Source organism: Heterodontus francisci, chromosome 20, assembly GCF_036365525.1.
Source record: "Heterodontus francisci isolate sHetFra1 chromosome 20, sHetFra1.hap1, whole genome shotgun sequence".
Lineage (NCBI taxonomy): Eukaryota > Metazoa > Chordata > Chondrichthyes > Heterodontiformes > Heterodontidae > Heterodontus > Heterodontus francisci.
The window spans coordinates 60987275-61012842 of NC_090390.1; the positions used below are offsets into that span (position 1 = coordinate 60987275).

Sequence of the window (25568 nt, forward strand, 5' to 3'; positions counted from 1 at the left end):
CCGAAAGGGTGTTAATGGACTGAAAACATGAATAGCCGCAAGTACAAACATGAAAAAAAACAGTGGGTAAGCAAACTGAAGAAACTAAGATTAAATAAAATAAAACAAAAAAAATATAAAAAATAAAAAATAACTAAAAATGAAAGTAAAATGGGGGGCTGTCATGCTCTGAAATTATTGAACTCAATGTTCAGTCCGGCAGGCTGTAGTGTGCCTAATCGGTAGATGAGATGCTGTTCCTCGAGCTTGCGTTGATGTTCACTGGAACACTGCAGCAATCCTAGGACAGAGATGTGAGCATGAGAGGAAGGGGGGGGGAGTGTTGAAATGGCAAGCAACCGGAAGCTCGGGGTCATGCCTTCAGATTGAGCAGAGGTGTTCCGCCAAGTGGTCACCCAGTCTGCGTTTGGTCTACCCAATGTAGAGGAGACCACACTGTGAGCAGCGAATACAGTATATTACATTGAAAGAAGTACAAGTAAATTGCTTCTTCACCTGAAAGGAGTGTTTGGGGCCTGGGATAGTGAGGAGAGAGGAGGTAAATGGGCAGGTATTACACCTCCTGCGATTGCAGGGGAAGGTGCCATGGGAAGGGGACGAGGTGGTGGGGGTAATGGAAGCGTGGACAAGGGTGTCACGGAGGGAACGATCCCTTCAGAATGCTTACAGGGGAAGGGAGGGGAAGATGCGTTTGGTAGTGGCATCACGCTGGAGGTGGTGGAAATGGCGGAGGATGATCCTTTGGATATGGAGGCTGATGAGGTGGAAAGTGAGGACAAGGGGAACCCTGTCACGGTTCTGGGAGGGAGGGGAAGGGGTGAGAGTAGAGGTGCGGGAAATGGACCGGACACGGTTGTGGGCCCTGTCAACCACAGTGGGGGGGAATCCTCGGCAGAGGAAAAAGGAAGACATATCAGAAGCGCTGTCATGGAAGGTAGCATCATCAGAGCAGATGCGTCGGAGACGGAGAAACTGGGAGAAGTCTACTCAGTAAACCTCTCCTCCAAGGGAGCAGTCTGTTTCTTTGCCCTGACCAGCATCAGACCCCCACTCACCCATCTCACTGTGATCAGAATCACCCCCCCACTCCGCGGACAACCATGGAACTCTCCCTTACAATCAGGACTCCCCCAACCACCATTGGATTCTCCCCCTGCAACTGGGACCCCCGTCCCACCCCACAATCTGTCTCACTCGCCCAATATACCTACTTACTCTCGTAGGCTTCCCACCTGAAAGACCTCCAGCCTGTCAATCAGGTTGCCTGTGGGTGGGGACCCACTTAAAGGAGCCCTGCAGTTAAATTCTACAGGACGTTTGAGAAACCCGTTCTTCCGAGTTTCCTGACCTCATAACAGTAATAGCACTTCCCCATACCCACCACACACCCCGTGCACAGAACTCACCTCCAGGCTAAAATTCAGGCCAATCCTACCCACACTCCATCAGTTCCATTTATAACAATACCGAAGTAGAAACAAATCAAATCCCACCAAGGGTTCTAGACAAAACTCCTGCATGCAAGCTGCCTCTAACCCGCAATTTTAAGCAGAAAGCACAGTTTGATTGTGTCGCATCAATAAGTGCAGTTATTTCCCTTTATAACATTTAGGATTATATGACAATTTAGTAACTTACATTTTTCCCTTAAGTACTGGGGTATAGCAGTTTAGTTCATCTGGCTTTAGTATATACACTGTCAAAGTTATCACTTGGCATTTGGTTTGATGTTGAACTGTGATGTTTACAAGTTTTAGCACTGGCTCTGATTGTTCTTCCACTGCATTGGTGACAATCCTTCATTTGCTTATATAGCAGTCACAATACTCCAAAGTAATTCACTGTGTGTGAATAAGGAGGAGCTATACAATATGCAAGGTCTCCAGCTGATCACAAATAATACAGGGTGAACTGGTAAAGCTCAATAATGTAGGAGGATGGTTGGGTTGAAGTCAAAAGCCAAACACATCACCATTTGGAGGGAGGGAAACTCAAAAGAGCAAAATTCTTTCCGGCATTCTAATCATCAGCTGCACAGCACTACTGGCAGAGACCTAACGGCTGCTTGTCTCTTGGGTGAAAAATTATACACAGCCTAGGGGGGCAAGGGGTAAAGAGCATAAAATTATTTGAAAAAAGTGGGCATCAAAAATGAGACTTTTGCATGATTATAGTGCTTAAAAGGATTACATTGATAACTGGCAGCACACATATTTCAATACTTGGTGAAAATCTAACTATAACTTCTCAATACCAAGTTTAATTATTGGCAAGTAAAATAAATCTTTTTCAGTGTAGCGCCAGTCTGTAATTCCGGATCTTAAATTCTTATGAGCGTTCAGTAGCTTCCCCATGTTTTAAAGATACAAGCCTGTTTGTCTGTGAGCCTTACCTTTCCAGCCACTTCCATTGGAGAAAGCGATCAAAGTACATGCTTTCCCGGTATTCATTAAATGGCCGTCCGCTGAGATAATCGTGCACTGACCTGTTGTAGAACATTATAATAATAAAAACAAGGGAAATGAATGCTACTTCGTGAGAACTTACAGGAACAGCAATCTTGCAGCATTCACAACAAAGAACCCAACAGCACATTACATCAGGTATTACAGCACTCTTCTGCAGAATCATTTCCATAGAATCAGAGAACAACACCACACAGGAGGCCATTCAGCCCATCATGCCTGTGCCAGCTCTTTGTTAGAGCTATCCAATTATTCCCACTCTTCTGCTCTTGCCCCCATAGACCTGTAAATTTTTTCCCTTCAACTATTTATCCAATGCCCTTTTGAAAACTACTGTTGAATCTTCTTCCACCACTCTTTCAGGCAGCGCATTCCAGATCACAGCAACTCATTATTTGAACAATTATTTCCTCATGTCACCTCTGGTTCTTTTGCCATTCACAAATTTGTGACCTTTGGTTACTGACTCTTCAGCCACTGGAGGCAGTTCCACCTTATTTACTCTATGAAAATCATTTGTGATTTTTAAACACCTCTATCAAGTCTCCTCTCAATCTTCTCTTCCTGAAGGAGAAGAACCCCTGCTTCTCATGTCTCTCCACATAGGTTCCTCACAGAAATTTATGGCCCATCATGTAGTGTCTGTGCCAGCTGAAAATGAATTATCCAGCCTAATCCCACTTTCTAGCTCCTTGGTACCATTCTACTAAATCTCTCCCCACCCTCTCCATGGCCTTGACATTCTTCCTAAAGTGTACAGCAAAATTGAACACAGTATTCCAGCTGAGGCCTAACCAGTGTTTCGTAAAGGTTTAGCATAACTTCTTTGCTTTTGTACTCTATTCCTCTTTTAATAAAGTCAAGGATACCATCTGCTTTTTAAGAGTTTTCTCAACTTGTCCTCGCCCCTTCATAGATTTGTGTGCACACATTCCCAGGTCTCTCTGTTCCTGCATGCCTTTTGATATTGTACCATTTAGTTCATATTGCCACTCCTCATTCTTCCTACCAAAATGTATCACTTAACATTTCTCTGTATTAAATTTCATCTGCCATGCATTTGCCCATTTCACCAGTCTGTCTATGTCCTTCTGAAGTTTGTTACTCTCCACCTCAATGTTTACTTCATTTCTGAGTTTTGTATCATCTGCAAACTTTGAAATGTTGAACACTCAAGTGCAGGTCGTTAATATATGCCAAAAAGAGCAGTTGTCCTAATACTGACCCCTGGGGAACACCACTGCAAACTTCCCTCCAGTCCGAAAAACAACTATTCACCACTACTCTCTGCTTTCTGTCCCTTTAATCACATTGGCTTTAATTTTGTTTAGCAAGTCTATTATGTGGTGTTTGTCAAACGCCTTTTGAAAGTCCATATATACATCAACCATCAACCCTATCTGATACTTCATCAAAAGACTCAATCAAGTTGGTCAAACACAATCTGCCTTTAACAAATTTGTGCTGACTTTCGTTTATTAGCCCATACTTTTTCAAATGCCAAATAATTTTGTTCTGGATTATTGACTTTACGATTTTCCCACCATCAACATTGGGCTCTGACCTGTATTTGCTGTGTTTATCCCTCTCCCTTTTTATAAACAGGGGTGTTACATTTACTATCCTCTAGTACTCTGGCACTACCCCCGTATCCAAGGGGGTCTGGAAGATTGCAGTCAGAGTCTCCACAATTTCTACGCTTACTTCTCTCAATAATTTAGGGTATAACCCATCCAGTCCAGATGACATTTCTACCTTCAGGACTCCCAACCTTTTAAACACACCTCTTTATGTATTTTTATCCTATCCAATATCACTACTGCATTCTCCTTTACTGCTTACTTGGCAGCATCCTCTTCTCTCATGAAGACAGATGCAAAGTGCTCCTTTAGTACCTCAGCCATGCCCTCTGCCTCCACAAGAAGATTCCCTTTTTGATTCTGACTCAGCCCCACCCTTCCTTTGGCTATCCTTTTACTATTTATGTATTTATAAAAGACTTCCTTTTATGTTAAGCACTAATCTATTTTCACACTCTCTTTTTGCCTCTGATTTATATATATATATCTCCTCTGTACTTTCTATATTCAACTTGGTTCTCTATTTATTATGAACTTCACAATTGTCAAAAGCCACCTTTTTCTGTCTCTTTTCAATCTGCATATCTTTAGGCATCCAGGGAGCTGTCACTTTGGATTCCCTTACTTTTGTTTCTCCTCTGTACCTGAACCATCTCCTCTTCGGAAGCTCCATTGCTCAATTACTGTTTTGCCTAATAATTTTTGATTCCAATCCATCTGGACCAGATCCCTTTTCAACTTAGTCCTCTTCCAATTATGCATTTGTATGCTGGATTGTACCTTGTCCTTTTCCATAACTATTCTAAACCCGATGATATTATGATCACTGTTCCCCAAACATGCTCAACTTGCCCCACTTAATTCTCCAGAACTTGATCCAGCACTCCTTCCTTACTTGTTGGGCTGCAAGAAAGTTCTCTTCTACACATTTCAGGAATTCCTCCTTCTCTTTGCCATTTTGCTATTACTATCCCAATCTATATTAGGATAATTGAAGTCCCCCATTATCATAACTCGATAGTTCTTGCATCTTTCTGGAATTTGTCTGCAAAAGTGTTACTCAATTTCCTTCCCATTATTTGTTGGCCTATTGTACAGACCCAGTAGTGCAATAGCTCCTCTACTGACCCTTAATTCTAACCAAATAAAGTCTGACTTTGGCCCTACAAATACATCATCCCTCTCCTGTGTTATAATAGTTTAATTAATAAATACGGTCACCCCTCCCTATCTTCCTTCCCTATTTTCCAAATACCTTGTTGCCAGGAATAATGGACAGAATGTAATGGGCCCCTGGTGATGGGCCAGGAGGCAGGGGGGGCCCATACAATTGCGAAGGAAGGTGGGGGGGGGGGCAGAATTCCCGTCACCATCCTGTCACACAATAATTAAGTGGGAGAGGGAAATGCTGAAGATGGCCTTCCCGCCCGGATGCCAATTGAGGCCCGTAAGTGGCCAATCACTAGCCACTTAAGGGCCTTTTCCAGCTGCCGCTGGAATTAAACCAGCAGGAGGAGGGATCTCCGTCACACAGGGAGGTCGCTTAGTAAAACTAGGCGGCCTCCCTGTGGGATTGTGGAGGAGGGGCCTTCTCTGTGGGCTAGCTGTGGCCCCCAATAGCAAAGACCACCCCTCCGGTAAGCCCCCCACTTTGCCCTCAAAGACAACCTTCAAAGACCACTCCCACCCTCAACCTCTTCACAGGGGCCTGCCGGACTGGCCCCAGCCACCCCACCTCACTCACCTCTGGTCCTGGGCGCCAGCGACAGGCCTGGTGCAGTACTGGCGGTGGTCACCGCTCCCAGTGGTGCTGCCGATACTACCGAGCTGCCAGCCCTCTGATTGGCCAGCAGCTGTTGAAGGCGAGATCCCCATCCTTAAAGGAAAGGGGTTCCCGGTGCCAAGCCGTTAATTGCGTGAGCGCCGTTGAATCACGCCGGGGGACCTCCGACAGGCCAAGGCAGGGTTCCCCTCGCAGTTTTGCCCTGGTGGCCGAAGCCCTAACTTCACGACTAACTTCAGCCCATTAAGTTCTCAATTCACTAACATAAATCCATAGTTCAGCTTTAATCTGCCTTTGCCCTGTGCACCAAGATAAATAGTCTCAAAATTCCTATTTTAAGGGTTTTTAAAATTAATTTGGGTTGATAGTTTTATTTCTAGGCAATTGTATTTCTCTGCCTTTAGGAGGCACTGATGTTTTTTTCTGAGCATATGTGAGTGGTTCTAGCTATTTGCTATATCATCTTTCTGGGCAACACAAAGTGGATATGACAAAAGCATTAATTTGGGAGGAACAGGACTAAGTTCCTGCAAATGACTGTGAATTTCTTTGGCTGTCTTTTGGAATATTTAGTGTCAATTTTGGTCCGTAACAGATCTTTCCAATGTCTGATAATTTGATTTTGGCAAAAGAAAATTGTATAGAAATTCTGATTTAATAATAACAGAACTCTCCCAGCAATGAATGTCATAACCAATTCAGAGTGCTCTCTGCTGTAATAGCTCAACAGTACATATTCATGCTACAGTATACAACAGATTCTCAATTCCCTTATAATTCTGTTTCAGAATTGTTACAGAATCTCATTCTATTACTTGCGAACCACGTGCCACATTTATTGCGCACTGACGAGCTCATATAAGCCTTTCAGTTTTTATTACATTTAAGCTCAGAACAACCACTACCATTATTCAATTTAATGAGCCTTTAAGCCATTTACACAAACTTATAGGTGGTACCAGAAGTGGAAGGTTGTAACTTATTTACAGAGTTCTGCTGACATACATATAGTTCAGAATGTCATGTAACTACTATTGAGGTAAATCAAGACAACTGCTTTGGTAACTAGCAGCTTTTGAATGTAAATGCTAATTCCCATGTATTTGCCTCCAATTTCCTTCACTGCCCTGCGTCACCCTCTACAACTATCAGAAAGAAAACTTTTTAAAGGTACCTCACGATTCAGAAACTGGCAAGAGCTGTTTTGCTCTTACATAGCTGTGACAAGTGTTCTGAAAAATAAGACACTAGGTCTTCAAATGAAGGAAAATACAATTTGTTGTGCGTTACTGTACTCCCCTATGAAGACAAAAGGTTCAACTGTTTCTGTACTTCATAACTAAATGTTTACAGTTGTTGCTAATTTACACTTGGAAGAGAGACACTGCTTATTTTACTCATATTACAGTGTTTCCTCAACCACATGCTGACTCAACCTTAAAATAATTGCAGATAGCAGCTGCACATCTCCATCATAATTAACTGCTACTTCAAAGTACTTTGAAAAAGACAAGTGTTCACAAACCTTCAAACCCAAGCATGTTTCTTGCACCTTAAGTTCCAATTAGAGTTACCTTAACTTACAATAACATTTAAAATGTCACATCTACAGGACACCATCAGCTGCAGATGAATTGTCAAACGTGAATTTGACACATACTAGTACCAGAAGAACGACTACTGATCCCAGGTAAAAAAATTGGTTTACTTACATCTCTACTGTATTCCACTCATTTGTTTACTTTGACATTAGCATGTTCTAGCAGTGCTGGATCTAATTACATCCAACCATCTAGTAAATGATCAACATTCTACTTAAATATTACAGGAAAGACTTGAGCTGCCTGTCAATATAATAAAATAGGTGCAGTGTTTGGGGATCTGCCACTAGATGACATCCATAGAATTTGCAAATATAATGGTCCAAAGTTCCCTGGATCGCACTTAAGCAGAATATACAACAAAATCTACATCGGTTTCTGCACGGATCTTGCTGACAGAAACCTATCAATGTTTCCTTCAGAATGCAATTGGCTATGCCACCATTTAAAAGCCATTATAAACCACCTGAAAAGTAACATTTGTGCCATACAAATATGAAGCAATGACCATTTCTGACTTGAGAGAACATAACTACCTCCCTTAGACATTCAATGGCATTCCCACCTCAAGAACCTCACCATCAACATCCTGGGGGGTCACCATTGACCAGAAACTGAACTGGACATAAATGCTGTGGCCATTAAAGCATATCAGAGGCTACAACTCACCTCCCGACTCCCCAAAGCCTCCCTACAATGTATAAGGCGCAAGTCAAGATGTGATGGAATACTCTCCACTTGCCTGGATGAATGTAGCTCTAACAACACTAAGAGGTTTGAAACCATCCAGTACAAAGAAGCCCATCTGATTGGCACCTGATCCACCAGTTAAGCATCCACTCCCTTCACCACAGGCACACCGAGGCTGTGATGGGTACTATCTACAGGATGCACTGCAGCAACTTGGCAAGTCCTCATTGGCAGCATCCCCTAAACCTCTAGAAGGGGAAGGGCAGCAGGTTGATGGGAACACCACCACCCTGCAAGTTCCACTCAAAGCCATGCACCAGCCTGTGTTGGGCATGTATTGTCATTCTTCATTGTTGCTGGGTCAAGATCCTGGAACTCCCCACCTAACAGCACTGTAGAAGCAACGTCACCACACAGACTGCAGCAGTTCAAGAAGATGGCTCACTAGCACCTTCACAAGGGCAACTAGGGATTGGCAATAAATGCCGGCTTCCCCAGCGATACTCACATTTACAGAACGAATAAAAAAGTGCAGTGCCACCCAGTAAGTGGCCTGCTGTCTTCAGACATGGTGGCCGAGATTTCTCCGGCTCGCTGCCGTTCTTGGCGGCGAGCTTCAAAAGAGGCATGAGATGTGCACGGGGGCTCAGTAACATGGAGGGGATGGACCGCCCGCCCCCGATGACATAGAGGGGGAGGGCGCTCTGTCACCGGCAATGGCGTTCGGTGCTACCATGCAGGCACCATTTTTAAAGGGCTTCATGCCCTTACAATTCATTTCAATTTTTAAAGAGAAATGTGAAAGTGACATATAAAACTTCGATGAAAGATTGAAGCCCCTCTTCCACCCCCACAATGACTACATAATTTATTTATCTCCCCGCAAAAAAAACCTTTCTTCCCAACCTGAACTTTCTCTCCCGAACCTTTGCCCTTTAACCCCTTCCCATCATATCCTCAACCAATATTAAGAGTTTTCTCTGCTCCCCCCACCTCCCGCCCTGAAAACTTCCATCCTCCCCCCTCCCCACCAGTGTTCCGTCTTGGTTTTCCGAACAGAGATCCGAAGGCGCGGACTTCCTGCCACTGGCCAGAATATCAGCGTGGGACAGCCGTCGTGAAAAGGTAAATTAATATTCATTCACTAACATTTACTTGAATATTTAAATAACGTTGCCGTCGGTGAGCCGGGGTGTGGGGGGCACCCTCAGGCCTCGCTGCCGCAGGTAAAATAGGGCGTGGCAGGCCTCTCTCGGAAGTATTTTCCAGGCCCCTCCGCCACGACCCCCGACATCGGAGGGTTGGTAAAATTCGGCCCGGTGCCTCATTCTCAGATTGTCTTGGTTCTGTTATTCCTCTGTTATTATATGCAGAACCAGGGTATAATTATTGGGACGGCCATTTCAGCTTAGTCCTTCTGAATGGCGGGGAGTGGGGGTGGGGGTGTAGTACTGCCGGATTCAAGAAAAGTGAGATGCACAGACATTAACAGAACTTTGGTGAAGCATCAAGACAAATTCAAAAAATCTAAAAGAAAATGACTACTATCAAACTGCAAAAATCTCCGCTCCGTTGATATCTGATGACTGCACCTAAATGTTTAGGGGGAAATCTAAGCCAATTCATTACTTGCGGAAACTCAGAAAGTCATTAAACTGGGGGTCAGGGCTATGTAAACAAGCAGCACACGATTTGGGCTGATGTACTCTGGAAGCGGCGCAAACGTTTGAAGAAATTTACGCGTAGCGACACGTTTCAGTCGCATGCAAAATCCCTCAGAAAAGATACAGATAAGTAGAAATTTTCCTTGGAATTACAGGACATAATGGGCTGAATATTATTTGGGCACGTGCTCCGCAGCAATACTACACGCGGAGGCTCATTAGCATCACTGCGCCGAGCTGGTCCCCCATATTATGTGGGGACAGGTGGTACATCCAGCACAGTGAGGAACCCTTTGACAGCTCTGTAGCAGGTGCTGGGGCCCTATTTAAAGCACTCCAACACCTGCTTCCTGACAGCAGTCAAAGAATAGTTACCTGACTGCTGAAGAGTGGGGCTGCTGTCAATCTGGCAGCAAAGCAGAAAGTGCTGCAGAAATCCAGCAGGTCAGGTAGCATCTGTGGAGAGAAAAGCAGAGTTAACTTGTCCAAGTTCACAGACCTGAAAGTTAACTCTGCTTCTCTCTCCACAAATGCTGCCTGACCTGCTGAGTTACCCCAGCACTTTCCACATACTTACATGCTTACCCTACTGTGTCCCATTGTCCTGTGAAGTTTCGATCCTCTTCTTCCACTCAAGTGTAACATTCCTTCTTGTAGGCGTGCCACACCTGGGTGAATAATCTTAATTTCGCACATTCCAGGACGTAAGACTTAAATGTACCATAAAAGGCAAAAACACAACAGAAATGAAATCATAATTGAATAATATTTACATCTAATCTAATTCTAATCATCTGACTGTGAAAAGTCGCAGACTAATATGCATTTGGAATCTGTATTCATTTCTCTGCTCCCTGTTGTGTGAAAAGTCATGTAACTGAAATTAAATAATCTTTGTAAGAAAACAGGAAAATATGTTCATATTCTAGCTGCATGGCCAGCTAGAAATATTACACCAATAACTATGATCAGCAGCTGCAGAAGCAAAGTGTTCGTGAACATGTATCGTTGTGTAACAGTTGAAAAACCATGACAACAGTACAGATTTCCTCACTAGTCCTGCATTGGTTATCAAACATGTGCAAGACAAACCTTGCAGCCAGAAGTTAGAGCAGTTACATGGTGGAGTCACCTTTGCATTTAAAGGACCGCACCAAAAGCCGAGGATGGCAGAGAGGTGCTCTAGGGTGGCCCCACAGTGTAGCAAAGCCTCCCTGCTCACTCGGTGCGGCCAAAGCGGGAGGTCCTTTTCACCAGCGATGGTCAGAAGAGGCTCTCCCGCCTGAACAGTGTGGCTTGACATGGCAGAGGAGGTGAGTAGCCGTGGAGCCATCCGTGTCAAAGGGTCCACTGCCGAAAGGGGATGAACGATCACTCTCCCAGCCAGCCGGGGCCCTCGAGGCCTCGTGCGCACAGGGTACGACCACCAAAGTCATCCACAGCCAAAGGGCAATCAGATCAGCAGCCTTCCTACAGTCAGGCTGCTAGAGCAGAAGTGGCACCGCGTAGGAGAATCCGCAAGCATTTCCAAAAAGCATTGCGACACAAATGGGTCTTCATGGGTGACACAACAATGTAAAAAGGCTGAAAACAAAATCGTCTTCACTAACATGTGCATTGCCTTTACTGTGTGAATCAAGTGTGACAGCATGTACTGACCGTGGCTCCTCCTATTACATCATTGGCCTTTCAGAACTGCCAATGTATGGAATAACATCATTGCCATGCCAGTATCACTTATGTGTGTCTCCATGGATGCAGAAATATGGACAATGGTTCAGTATTCTGCTGCCAGTAATGGTGAATGCAAAGACGTGGCAGATGCGGACTGCGCAACATGTGAACGAGGGCACTGTGTGGCGTGCAGAGCCCACGGTGGTTCCTATGGCGTGGAGAACCATTGAACAAGAAGGTGCTGCCAAGCATCCCTAGCTCACTCTGCATGCAGCACCTGGATGCTCTCTGTCCTCCCATGTGCCTTCCCTGCTGTATGTCCTCAGTGTCCTCATCGTCCGAGGATGAGTCCTGCTCATGTCTCTCCTTATCCTGCAAGGCCTCCCCACATTGAGTGTGTAGTTGTGCAGAGCACAACAGACAACAATGAGTCGAGCTACCCTTTCCGGCTGGTACTGCTGGGGATCACCCGATCTATCCAGGCAGTGGAATTGCATTTTCAGCTTGCCGATCGCCTGCTCAATGGTAGCTCTTGTAGCTCGTGGCTGGCATTGTATCGCTCTTCTGCAGCAGTGCTGGGGTGTCTCACCGGTGTCAGGAGCCATGTCTGCAAGGGGTAGACCTTGTCTCCAAGAAGCCACCACTCCATCTGAGCCATTTCAATGAACAGCAACGGCAGCTGGGACTGGTGCAGGATGAAGGCATCATGGCAGCTGCCTAGAAAACGGGCACAGATTTGCATGAAGCATTTCCAGTGATCACATATGAGCTGCACATTGATTGAGTGGAAGCCCTTACAGTTTATGTATTCAGCTGGTCAGCCGGTGGGAGCCTTGATGGCCACATGGCTGCAATCTATGACCCCTTGCACCTGTGGGAATCCCGCAATGGAGCCAAAACCGGTGGCTCTCTGGGCTTGGCTTTCAGGATCCGTCGTGAGCGGATATAGTCATCAGCCCTCTGGAACAGGGCATCGGTGACCTCCCTGATGCAGCGGTGCACTGCTGACTGTCGACTCCACAAAGGTCTCCGGTGGGCCCCTGAAATGATGCAGAGGTGTAAAAACTGAGAGCCGCTGTCACTTTGAGGGCCACAGGCATAAGATGTTCCCCGAAGCCCCTGGGCTGTAGGTCATCATTCAGCAGGGCAGAGAGATGGGTCACTGCCTCTCAATGGCACAAAGCTGACAACCATTACAGAGGGCGGAATTCCAGTAGGAAGAATGAAACCCTTGTAATCCACCCCCCCTCCTCCCTTCCAGTATGCAGAGTGAGACCCCTGTAATCCCCCCTCCCTCTTCCCTTCCAGTATGCAGAGTGAGACCCCTGAATATCAGAACTTATCTTCCGTAGTGGAACTTTCTGCCTCTGCTGACCCGCCGGGTTTTGTGATTGTGAACGGGAAGGCACATGACGGCCGCCCGTTTAACAAAAAATCCGGAAGTGTGCATCGAGAGGCGGCGGGCGGGCTGCATAATCTGCAGAGATAAGCACCATTTTGAATATGGTAATTGGGGTGCCGCCGTCGAGCGGCAGGGGGGCTGCAACGAGTGCCCCCCCTCCCCCGCCACTGGTAATTTGCAGCGGGCCCTTCTTGACGTCGCGGGTCGAAGCGGGCCTCTCCCCACAGAATTTTACCGGCCCCTGCGCCGTGACCCACGGCATCAAGGAGCCAGTAAAATTCAGCCCAATATATTTAGAAAGCATGTCATCGACATCTCGGGGCAGATTATGATATCTGTTTTTTTATCATTTCAACTCCTCACATCCTGAAAGTGAGACAAGGGAATTGAAATTAATGTTCTAATCAGAAACAGAATATAAATTACTTATGACATGTCTAAGATGGTGCATCAGTAAGCATTCTACATTTCTTCTCAACAGCCTTTGTCTTTGTGCCAGGATTCCAATCAGTCGGGCAGTATTGGTAATCAGGTATTTCCAGCGCACTGAGCCCTCTGCTGGAAATTGAACTAGATGTTTTGCTCTTTCCTTGCAGCCTGTTGCCTTAATTTCCACTGTCTATTCAGATCCTATCATACCAGTTCAAACCTTTTCACTGTCAAAATGGCAAACCCAACCTAATTCGATATACCCTCCAATATAAACATGCATCACTGAGTAAACACTGCACATTTTTGGTCCAACTCTACGCTTTATTTCTAACGCACTACCTGTCTTGCTTAAACTGAGTTATATGTAGACAATGTTTTGCAAGAATCACATGTAAATAGTTTGCTAGGTCATAAATCCTCTCTGCATTCTTCTGTAGATTCACTTCTCCCTTACAATCACCAGTGTCTGTCGCTAAACAGTTACACCATTGTCTTCTCCAAGGAATTAACTGTAGTCTATTGCAGCGATAAAGCAGACGCACCAACAGAAACTTTCCTATGACGTACAATGGTTTCTTCATAACCTCACAAAAAAATCACTACATTAAATCAATGGTTTTGCTTTTATGCTATTTTCTCAAGTGAAACAAACCTTTCCTAATTCCAATTTGCAACCATTAAAATCATCCAACACAGGGAAAACAATTCAAAACTAAGTCACATTCCTGGGGAGAACCCGGGTCAAGTGGTCAGGTACAAGAGTGTTCAGCAATATAGATAGTGCTTTTTCTTTAATCATAAATAATTTAACATTGTATCCGCATAGCATGGTTCTCAAACCCTAAAAGTATGTTTCTTTTTCTGTAGTGACGCTTCTAAATATGTATTCTATATACATTTTATCATGGGAGAGCGATTAGCTATGGACTGGTATGAAACCTGCAGGCAAAAGTTGTTCATTTCCCTATGACATGAGTAATAGCCATTATTTGAAGTCCATCATAAATAGAAATGATGGTAAGTGGAAATGTGAAGTACTGCTTTTAAAGGACTAGAACGAAAGGAAATATTTGAAACATTATAATTTATACCTTTGCCAATTTTTAATGCTTAGCTCCCTTTTAACACTAACTTGGAATTTTAACTATGACTCAGGAGATAAATCACCTTGTAGATAGTGGGTACCTGGGCTGTGCCAGGAAGTGATTTTGGGTTGTCTGACAGCCTATAAATTTCTGAAAGTAATGCCATTTGTTATCCAAGTCCACTAAGTTTGCACTAAAAAAACCTTGGAACAATAACAGATACAATTTTCTTATAGCGATAACAAATCACCTGCCCTGTTGAGTGTTAATAAATCCACTCTGCCTGATATCCTGTCTAGCATGTCTTCATTTATACAGGTTCTGGCAACGTTCGCTTCCAGGCACAGTGACACCCTGACAAGAACATGGAGAGAATCCTGTAACCCTGAATGGGACCACTCCCAGAAATTATATAAGTTAAGCAGCTACATGTCTGCAACCCTTTCTGCTGTGACAAGTCTTTCACACAACCTTCGAGCATTTCTAATCACACCTCTCATAGAAACATAGAAATATTTATGGTACAGAAGGAGAACATTTGGCCCATTATGTCCATGCCAGCCAAAAAAGAGATATCCAATCTAATCCCACCTTCCAGCTCTTGGCCTGTAGTTCTGTAGGTTACAGTATCTCAAATGCATAACCAAGTGATTTTTAAAAATGTGGTGAGGGCTTCTACCTCTACGACCCACATGCAGCAAGATCTGCACAACATTCAGGCTTGGACTAATAAGTGGCAAGTGACATTTGTGCCACATAAATGCCAGGCAATGACCATCTCCAACAAGAGAGAATTTAACCATCTCCCCTTGATATTCAGTGCCATTACCATTGCTGAAACCCCCACTATCAACATCCTGGGAGTTACCATTGACCAGAAATGGAACTGGATCAGCCATATAAATACTGCGGCAACAAGAGCAGGTCAGAGGCTAGGAATTCTGCGATGAGTAACTCACCCCCTGTCTCCCCAATGCCTGTCCATCTACAAGGCACAAATCAGGAGTGTGATGGAATACTCTCCACTTGCCTGGATGGATGCAACTCCAAAAACACTCAGGAAGCTCGACACCATCCAGGACAAAGCAGCCTGCTTGATGAGCACTGCATCCACCACCATCAACATTCACTCCCTCCACCACTGATGCACAGTGGCAGCTGTCTTTACCATATACAAGATGCACTGCAGCAACTTGCCAAGGCTCCTTCAACAGCTCCTTCGACAGCACCTTCTAAACCAGTGACCTCTACCAACTAGAAGGACAAGGACAGCAGATGCATGGAAACACCAGCACCTGAAAGTTCCCCTCCAAACCGCACACCATCCTGACTTGGAACTATATATCCGTTCCTTCACTGTCACTGCGTCAAAATCCTGGAACTCCCTTCCTAACAGCACTGTGTGTTACCTGCACCAGGTGGACTGCAGTGGTTCAAGAAGGTGGCTCACCACCACCTTCTCAGGGCAATTAGGGATGGGCACCAAATGCTGGCCTAGCCAGCGACACTCACATCCCAGAAACAGATTTTAAAAAACACTAACGCTTCTTGATGACATTCTTGGTCAAATTCTGCCTTGTTGTTCAGGGCAGTCACTCTCACCTCAGGGATTCTGTTTGGACCAAGGCTGTAATGTGTTCTGGAGCTGAGTGCCCCTGGTGGAACCCAAACTGAACATTGGTGAACAAGTTATTGCTGAGCTAGTGCCGCTTGTTATAACCGTCAACAACACCATCCATCACTTTGCTCATGATTGAGAGTTGAGTGATGGGGCGGTAATTGGCTGGATTGGATTTGTCCTGCTTTTTGTGGACAGGAAATACCTGGGCAACGTTCCACATTGTCGGGTAGATGCCATGTTGTAGCTGTACTTGAACAGCTTGGCTATGGGCATGGCTAGTTCTGGAGCACAGGTCTTCAGTATTACAGCTGGGATGTTGTCGGGACCCATAGCCTTTGCTGTATCCAGTGCCTTCAGCCATTTCTTGATATTACATGGAGTGAATTGAATTGGCTGAAAACTAGCATCTGTGATCCAGGGGACCTCAGGAGGAGGCCGAGACGGATCATCCACATGATGAATGGGAACCAGGAAAGCAACATGAGAAATGCTGCCAGCCATGGAACTGCACCCCAGTTACCATCCTCAGAAAATGGAGGATGAAAAATCAGGAAAGAAAAAAAAACTTATAACCAGAGCAACTGAACTATCACAAAGACTATGTCTGGAGTTTTTCACTTTTGAATGGGCGGAAACATTTCTAAATACTTCACAGAATTAGTAGACACTTGTGATGAGAAAAATAAAAGGAATACAGATAATATATTTTTGTGAAATAGTGAAAAAAAATTAGGATTTGGAAGAATATAAGTGCCTTCTGCAAGCTGCATTCCATGTTACCCGTCCAGCAGGAAATCTATTCACAAAGATAATACAAGAATTTTAGTATATCTAATTTGTTTGTGCATTGGGTAGTGGCTGCTTGGTGGTGTGTTTGTTCATATACATAGTGGGATGTGGTGAATCACAAAATATTGTATAATAAATTGAGCAGGTCATTCTAACAGAGTGTGCTGGACAGATGATGTATTCTGGTTAACCATTTGCAAACACGTCATAATAATACTCAAAATTAATTGTCCTTAAACTATTCATGTATGATCATTAACAACTGATTTGCTAAAGGACACAAAAAACACAAGAGCCTGAAAACTGGTAGCTAAAATTTTCAAAATAAATCTACCATACAAATTTTAAAATAAACTTTTCAGAATTGCCCACTATTATAACAGACTGCTAGCCTTGTTACAATCATATATTTGCACAATTTAGAGCCAAATGTATAATTTTGTGCCAAAATAAACTTTCTAAAAGGAAACTGGACATTAAAAATTCTTGCTGAATTTTTTGCTTGATTGAAAACACAAAGGAAAAACCTAGTTTTTTCAACAACTTAAATCTTTCCATCATTGTTTTTGGTGAAAAGGCGTCAGCGATAAATTATTAACCCATGTGATCTATCTTATAGTAAAACTGAATGTTGGTGCCCTATTTGATCCCCAGATACATTTCAAAACGCTACTCTCTCCATCACTCAGACTGCTAATCGCTGTCTCCTGTCGAGTCACCCTTGCTCCCTGCTCCGCCAATGGTGCCACAATCTGCGGCCACTTAAGTCCTTTGTTATTCTGCCTAACTCCTTCTCTTCTTAAAGGGTCTCTTGCAACTTTGGGTGGATGCCCTTTAAAAACAATCACACGGAGGGACCATTTCTGGGTCCTGACCCTGCACTTGCTGGCAACGCACCCAATGGCGCAGCCTTCTCGACAGCGGACAGGTTCCTGAGACTGCAGGCCCAATCAGAGTGGCTGCAGCCTTGGAAGGATGGCAGAGGTGGGTGCTGCTGCAGGACGGGGACCACAATGGTGCCGACGAGGTATTTACCTTTTTTAATTAAAATGTGGCCGCAGTTCCAGGTCACCACCCTGGAAGCCCGTTCATGAGTTGGCCTGCAGCCACAGCTGTGGCCCCCTGATCCCTGCTCCTCTGGTGGGGGGTGGAACTGAAAGAGGCCTCAAGGGGGCCCCCCAAGCCAGCTGTCAGCAAGTTGCCTCCAGGCGCCTGCCGGTCCTCAGGGGGGTCGTCGTCTGCCAGGAAGTTCCCGGAAATGTTCCCAATCTGCCCACAATCTGCACTTAATTATTCAAATTGGTTACCTTCCAGTGCCAGGCGGGTAAACAGTCCCTCTGATGATCTACCTCTGGGCAAGATCGCCTGTAGCTGGGAACACGTCGGACCGCTGACCCAATTCCCTCATATCAAAATTTCCTCCCAGTCCTGCCTTCAGGTCCACCTCCGCAGAACCGGGAAGATTCTGCCCTTCCTTCCAACCCTGGTATCTGTTTGGCCCTGCTTTCGGTCATCTCCTTACCATTCTATTACTCAGCGTCTGTTTCTTCTCTGTGATATGTTTTGAAATATTTCTATGTTAACGGTGCTAAGTAAATGGACTAGCTACAATAAATCCTAATGATTAAGGCACTATCAATGATATCACTATGTAGATTAGAAAAAGATGCTTTTATACACAGAGCTGGTGATAGAGTTTTCTCATTTTATTTAAAGAAAGGCAAAAGTGCTGTGTTTGCTCTGATTATAGAACAAGGATAAAAGTAATAACTGGTGAGTATACTTGACATTGTGGCTATTTTAACTTGGCTTCTTTAATAGTTTTGTACCGGGTGGGATTCATTATGCAAAATGAATAACTAAAGAAGCCCACTGCAGCATTCCAGATGATGTCAAACAGAAGGAGGGATATATTTTTATGGTAATAATAGGTGACAACTAAATAGCAAGAGAAATATAATTATCAAGTTTCAACTAATGAGAAATCAACTGCAGCAACTTGATACTTCATTTAAATGAAGAGTAGAATTTAGTCCCCCTGGCGAAAAATAAAGCAATCCATCAATTGTGTTTTTACACTTACTTTACACAGTTACAGAAGAGTTCTTTGCACGCATTCATTTCAAGTTTTTCTTTACATTGCTGGACAATATCTTCGCCGACTTCTCGTATATATCCTGGGGACTGAAAACACATAGGATTTGAACTTAATCATCAAAAAGGCACTTAAAAGTAAGTCACAACTGGACTTCTGCTAAACCTGCAGCAGAATGCTCAAAAATCTGCAAATTAATTTTTACGAACGCTAGGCATTAAAAATAAACACTAGGCTTTTACTTTTTACCATCTTTGCACATTATAAATTACATACGGCAAAGTCCCAGAAACATTCAGGAATATTATTTGCATAGATCCAGCCAGTCCTTCCTCAATTACTTAGGAAAAAAATGCTTTGGCATATTTGAAGTTATATTCAGGGATAAAAACCAGTGAAAACAAATCATGATTTCAACTGACATCAGTAGTACACTACTCCTCATTAATTTTTTTTTTTACAATGCACAGTACGATGGATTTGACAGTGGGTAATGAGTTTATAGCCCATTTCTTCATTTGATTTACCTGCTGGTAATGGGCCCCATTAAGTATAATCATTTTCCCAATGATGTCCATGCTGCCGATAATGAATCACTGCTGTTAAAGGAAGAGATGGTGCAATTTTAATTCCCTCCTTCTAGTAGGAACTGGCAGAATGGGAGTTAAAATCAGAATGGTGTTTACCACCTTTTTCTTATCTTGCAACTATTTTAACCCTGCTTTTTTCTGGGGAATTAAGGCACTTGCCTAACTCAGTTGGTGGCCTGTGAATAAATGTAAATCGGGGTCCTATGTCATCATTTGGACATTAACTCTGCTGAGGGAGTGTCCACCATGGACACTCCGCTCAATAAAACCTGATAGACAGAAACTTATTTTTCTGGGGCCAGGATTAGGAGTTTAGGCCGCTACCACATAGGGCACCCCACCAATCTTCTGGCCCACAAAACCCTCCCAAAACACCCCAGTCCGCAACGTGCCTTACTGCTGGTGTCTGGGCCGCCCAATCTTCACAGGCCCAAAGCCTGTGAGTTGCCTCTGCAGGCGGCTAGCCAGCAACACATTAATGAGGCCCAGCCAGCTGTTAAAATGGACCAAGCCTCTCACTGTTGTGCTTGGATGAGCAGCCTCCAGCTTTCTGCCTGAGGTTCAAATTTTGAGGTGGGAAAAAGGAACTATTGCCACACACTAAGTTTTCCAATCTTTGTGATCTAGTGCTGATAAGTGTCACAACTTAGACAGGAGGCGTGCACTGTTTATTCTAGTTTCACTTCTCCATGGGTCACAATATATATTTAAATTTTTTCCCACTTACCGATACAAACATAGACTCTATTTTTATCCCAGAATAAAACACACCAACCAGGTTTCTTTAATAAACAACAAAATTATCAGTTTATTATAAAACAAGTCTTAACCAGTAATGAAGCAAAGCATAAATACACAGGTTGAAGTATAACAGTTTCTTTTTACCTTAGCCCATCACACTCACATACCTACATACATCGGTAAACGGGAAAAATAAATGAAATTTTGCTTTAGAGCTCTGTTACAAAAAAAAAACAGACAAAAAAACACTTAGGCTGAACACTTCTCTTTCTTGAAGCAAGAAGATATGGAAAGATGTCCTTTGCTTTCGCGTGGTGTCCCAACTGCATATAGATGGCTGTCACTGGGATCTTCCAAGAACTGTTCTTTCCAGGTGATGCTGAAGATCAGTTTGGGTAGACTTTCCAAGAAATGCAGCTACAAAGGTTTCAGATAGGCCTTACAGCAGAAATGTGGCAACAGGGGTTTCAGTTCCCACACATTTGATATGCAGGATTTCTTCAAATACAGGAGGAAAGAAGAGACTGACACACTGGATATGCAGGATTTCTTTCCAAGAGAGAGAGATAGAGATGGGATTTTCTTGGCAGGCAAAAATCAACGGTCTTTTTTAACAATTCTAAGTAAAACCAAAAACACTCCAGAAGTCAAGTCTCCTGACCTCTATAAATCCTGACCTGTCACTTCACTGTAAACATGTTCTCCAATTCAAAACAACAAGCTCCCTACTGGTATTTTATCTGAAAACAAGTGCCTTCCATAAGGGCTTGTTTACAGACAGCATTCTGATGACCTCTTTGGAAAAAAAGACCAACTTCAGCATCTCTTCAAGCTTCCAGATGAATCAATTTCCATAATTCAACTATAAGTCCTTAAAAACATATTTTACAAAAAAAAGCACTCTCGTAACATAAGGACAAGTTTATCACTATAAAATCAACTTTGCATCATTTGTACATACATTTTTCTGAAGCATTATGTTAAAAGCAAGCAATGTCATAACTGAAAACTAAAATATTTTCCAGACCCACAGCAATGTGGTTGACTCTTAAAATGCCCTCTGACATGGCCTAGCAAGCCACTCATTTCAAGGACAATTAGGGATGAGCAATAAATACTGGCCTACCCAGTGATGCCCACATCCCACAAATGAATAATTTTTAAAAACTTTTTTGACAAAATGACCTCACCACACCCCAGGATGGATGGAAGAGGATGGTGGAGGTTAAGAAGTTAAATAGGGGAACGCAACCTCAACACGCCAAGCAGGCACCTATGGCCTTTTTTTTAAAAAACTGTGGCAGGTATCGGGGTGTCCGAGTGCCCCACTGTGGAGAAGGGGGGGAGCACTTAATTAGCCCTTAAATCGGGTTCCCACAGAGCAGGGGTCAGGCAATTTGGCAGTGAAAGGCAGGTGGGAGCTTCCAGTTCCACAAAGTAAGTGCCTCTTTTAGCATTACTTGAGGGCCAAGAGGAGCAGAAGTTCTTCTCCAGACTTCAAGTAGTCATTTGACCTCCCCTGCTCTGATTGTGACCCAGCCCCCTAGATCACAATCGTTCCCCACCTCCTGATTGCTGAGGGCCACCCCAGGATCCTCAGCACCAGTGTATCCTCCAGCCTGCTGGTCAGTCTGACCCTTTGGGCAGCTGTCGGTTGGGAAACGGAGTATAAAATGTGAATGAGTTCTCAGCCTCACTGAGTGCTTTGGCTCTTTTTGGCTTTACCTGCACCCTCCCTGCCTCCCAGTAAATATCAAGACAGAACATTCCACTTGAAACACTCTCAGGTATTGTACCACTAGCTTCAGAATATACCTCCCTGTACTTTGTCACAACATTGTGCCTTAGCCTCAACTACTTAAGAACACTTCGGCTATACAGTGTGATTTTTTTCCCTCCCATTTCTCACCGGCCATCTTTCTCACACACACAAGTGTGATTGCCAATTTATTAATAGTCGTTTTATGTTGTGAGACTGCAACCAGAAACTGGGATAAGGATATTTCAACCTCATTTTACATAGGACCATTGCAATCTTCTATTGGGGAGCCGTTAAATCTATTAATTAGCTGGCAGCAAAATTAGGTCGCAGAGGTAAAAGGAAGAAATGTCCTGATTCAACTTCACCACCCCTACCCTTTTATATAGCCGGTTTTGATTTTCAATTGGATTTGATTCAATTGGTTATTTCTTCAGATTGGGGGAGGGGGCACAGGGGAAGATTCCCTCTGCTATTTGCAGTGACATCATCATCACAACTATAAAGTGTAAGCATACAATTAACTAAGAGAAAAACCTTGATGGGGCTAATGAAATGTCATGCCCTAGCTTTACTGAACAACCTGTTATTTTCCCCCCTGGTTGGTTCTTATCAATAACAAGTTGCATTTGTATAGCACCTTTAAAATAGACCAGTCCCAAAATATTCACAGCAACTTAATCAGACAAAATTGTATGCTGAGCCAAATAAGGGTATACAAGGAGGGGTCATCAAAAGTTCAGTCACAGAGGTGAGTTTTAAGGAGAATCTTAAAGGAGGAGAGGAAGGTGGAAAGGTTGGAGGAGGGAAATCAAGAGCATAGGGCTTAGGTGGCTGAAGGCAAGGCCGACAATTATGGTGTGAAAGGAAGAGCGATACACAAGAGACCAGAGTCAGAGGGGTACAAAGCTTCTTTTGGTTGGGGGGAGGGGGGGAAGAGGTGTATGGATGAAGGAGATTATAGATAGGGAGGTTATGAATAGGTATAGATTATGAAGAGATTTAAACTCAATTGATTAGGTATTGCCAGTGTATCCTGCTGAACTACCAATTTTTGTGTTGTGTGCTTTTTGTGTGTAATGGGGAGGTTAGGGTGATCAGAAGAGGAGAAATACATCTGAAACTTTGATAGGGAATGGATAAGTTTTGCATCAACTCACTGATAGTCTAGTGAGTGAAGATGTGCTTCTATTGCATGGCAGGTGTGTGTTGTACATGTTCAAATCCTCATTGTTTCAGATTTGGTGAATACCTTAAATTTTGGCCTCAAGATGAATCAACCGAGTTTGGGGTAGAACCTATCTTCAAAAACCTTGGAACTGCAAGGTACCGAACTATGAGAGAATCTAAATATATTATATGCTAAATAAAATGAATTAATGTTAAGTGGCATGAAACAATTTTGGAGCATTTAGTTTTCTTTTACATATAGCTATAACCAAATGGAAATACGGAAGATCAGATGGATTTTGAAAAGCTGACTTGGTAAATGATTTAAGAGATAGTGTGTATGGATGCATATATATCACTATATTATTTGTGACAAAAGGTTTTATTTTTGTACTAAAATCTTAGACTTCTGTGCATTCTCAAAATTGAAAAAAGGATTTTTAGTAGACTTGGACACCTGTAAATAGTCGGAATTTGTGGATAGAGACATACATAGAAAATAGGAGCAGGAGTAGGCCATTCAGCCCTTCGAGCCTGCTCCGCCATTCATTATGATCATGGCTGATCATCCAACTCAGTAACCTGTTCTCGCTTTCTCCCCATACCCTTTGATCCCTTTAGACCCAAGAGATATATCTAACTCCTTCTTGAAAATATACAATGTTTTGGCCTCAACTGCTTTCTGTGGTAGCGAATTCCACAGGCTCATCACTCTCTGGGTGAAAAAATTTCTCCTCATCTCAGTCCTGAAAGGTTTAACCTTTATCCTCAGGCTATGACCCCTGGTTCTGGACTCCCCCACCATCGGGAACATCCTTCCTGCATCTACCCTGTCAAGTTCTGTTAGAATTTTATAGGTTTCTATGAGATCCCCCCCCCTCACTCTTCTGAATTCCAGCGAATATAATCCTAACCGACTCAATCTCTCCTCATTCATCAGTCCCACCATCCCAGGAATCAGTCTGGTAAACCTTCACTGCACGCCCTCTATAGCAAGAACATCCTTCCTCAGATAAGGAGACAAAAACTGCACACAATATTCCAGGTGTGGCCTCACCAAGGCCCTGTATAATTGCAGCAAGACATGCTGCTCCTGTACTCGAATCCTCTCACTATGAAGGCCAACATACCATTTGCCTTTTTTACCACCTGTTGCACCTTCAGCGACTGGTGTATGAGAACACCCAGGTCTCGCTGCATATTCTTCTCTCTCAGTTTATAGCCGTTCAGATAATAATCTGCCTTCCTGTTTTTGCTGCCAAAGTGGATAACCTCACATTTATCCACATTATACTGTATCTGCCATGCATTAGCCCACTCACTCAACTTGTCCAAATCACCCTGAAGCCTCTCTGCATCTTCCTCACAACTCACCCTCCCACCCAGTTTTGTGTCATCTGCAAATTTGAAGATATTACATTTAGTTCCCTCATCTAAATCATTAATATATATTGTGAATAGCTGGGGTCCTAGCACCGATCCCTGCAGTACCCCACTAGTCACTGCCTGCCATTTGGAAAAAGACCCTTTTATCCCTACTCTTTGTTTCCTGTCTGTCAACCAATTTTCTATCTATCGCAATACACCACCCCCAATCCCATACGCTTTAATTTTACACGCTAATCTCTTATGTGGGACTTTGTCGAAAGCCTTCTGAAAGTCCAAATAAACCACATCCACTGGCTCCCCCTCATCAACTCTACTAGTTACATCCTCAAAGAATTCTAGTAGATTTGTCAAGCACGATTTCCCTTTCGTAAATCCAAGCTGACTCTGTCCGATTCTACCACTGTTCTCCAAGTGCTCTGCTGACTTTGCAAGAATAGGAAAAGCAAGCAGTTTCAAGGAAGCCATCCAGGGGTTTGACCTCCTCAGAGCAACACTTTGAAAGACAGTGGGGATTCTCTGGTCACGTGATTGGCTCAGGAAGGCTTTTTGCTTTCACTTTGGACTTTTAAAAACCAGGGAGTTAGACAAAGAGCAGGCATTTGAAACTTGGACCTGACTTGTCTGCAGACTGCAGAAAAGACCTCTCACTGTAAAGGAAACCTGCACCTCTTGAAAAGAAATCCTGCATTTGAAAGGTGGCAGATTCCTATTGCCTCCTGTCTCTGAAGAATTCCTGCATCTAGTGAGATTCCTGTTACCTCCTGTGTTTTGGGAAATATTGGAACCTGAATAAAGCTTCTGCTGCTGTGTTGCTGCTGTGAGTCCTGAGTTGACTAGTTGCTGCACCCCTGCTGAATGACCAGTGTGACGCCTGCTGTAGTCGAATTGTCTTGAACACCTACCCATCAAAGACTGTTCATCAACTTCGCCTGCAGAGACTGCGAGTGGCATCTGACTATTCGACTCTGGAACATCTCACCCAACCGAAGACATCCTACCAGAACGTGATGAACTGATTTATTTCTATTATTCCTTTTA

The 25568-nt window shown here is 43.7% G+C and overlaps 1 protein-coding gene across 2 annotated transcripts in view; it reads right to left on the reverse strand.

Moving 5' to 3' along the window:
- The window catches only part of LOC137380678 (G protein-coupled receptor kinase 5-like), a 281511-nt gene that overhangs the window by 38121 nt on the left and 217822 nt on the right, over positions 1-25568 (reverse strand). For both annotated transcript variants that reach the window (XM_068052902.1, XM_068052900.1), the window contains 2 exons: positions 18870-18970; positions 2393-2485 (listed from right to left, as the gene is read on the reverse strand). In XM_068052902.1, coding sequence (XP_067909003.1) covers positions 2393-2485; positions 18870-18970 — 194 coding nt within the window. The remainder of the gene's footprint in view (positions 1-2392; positions 2486-18869; positions 18971-25568) is intronic.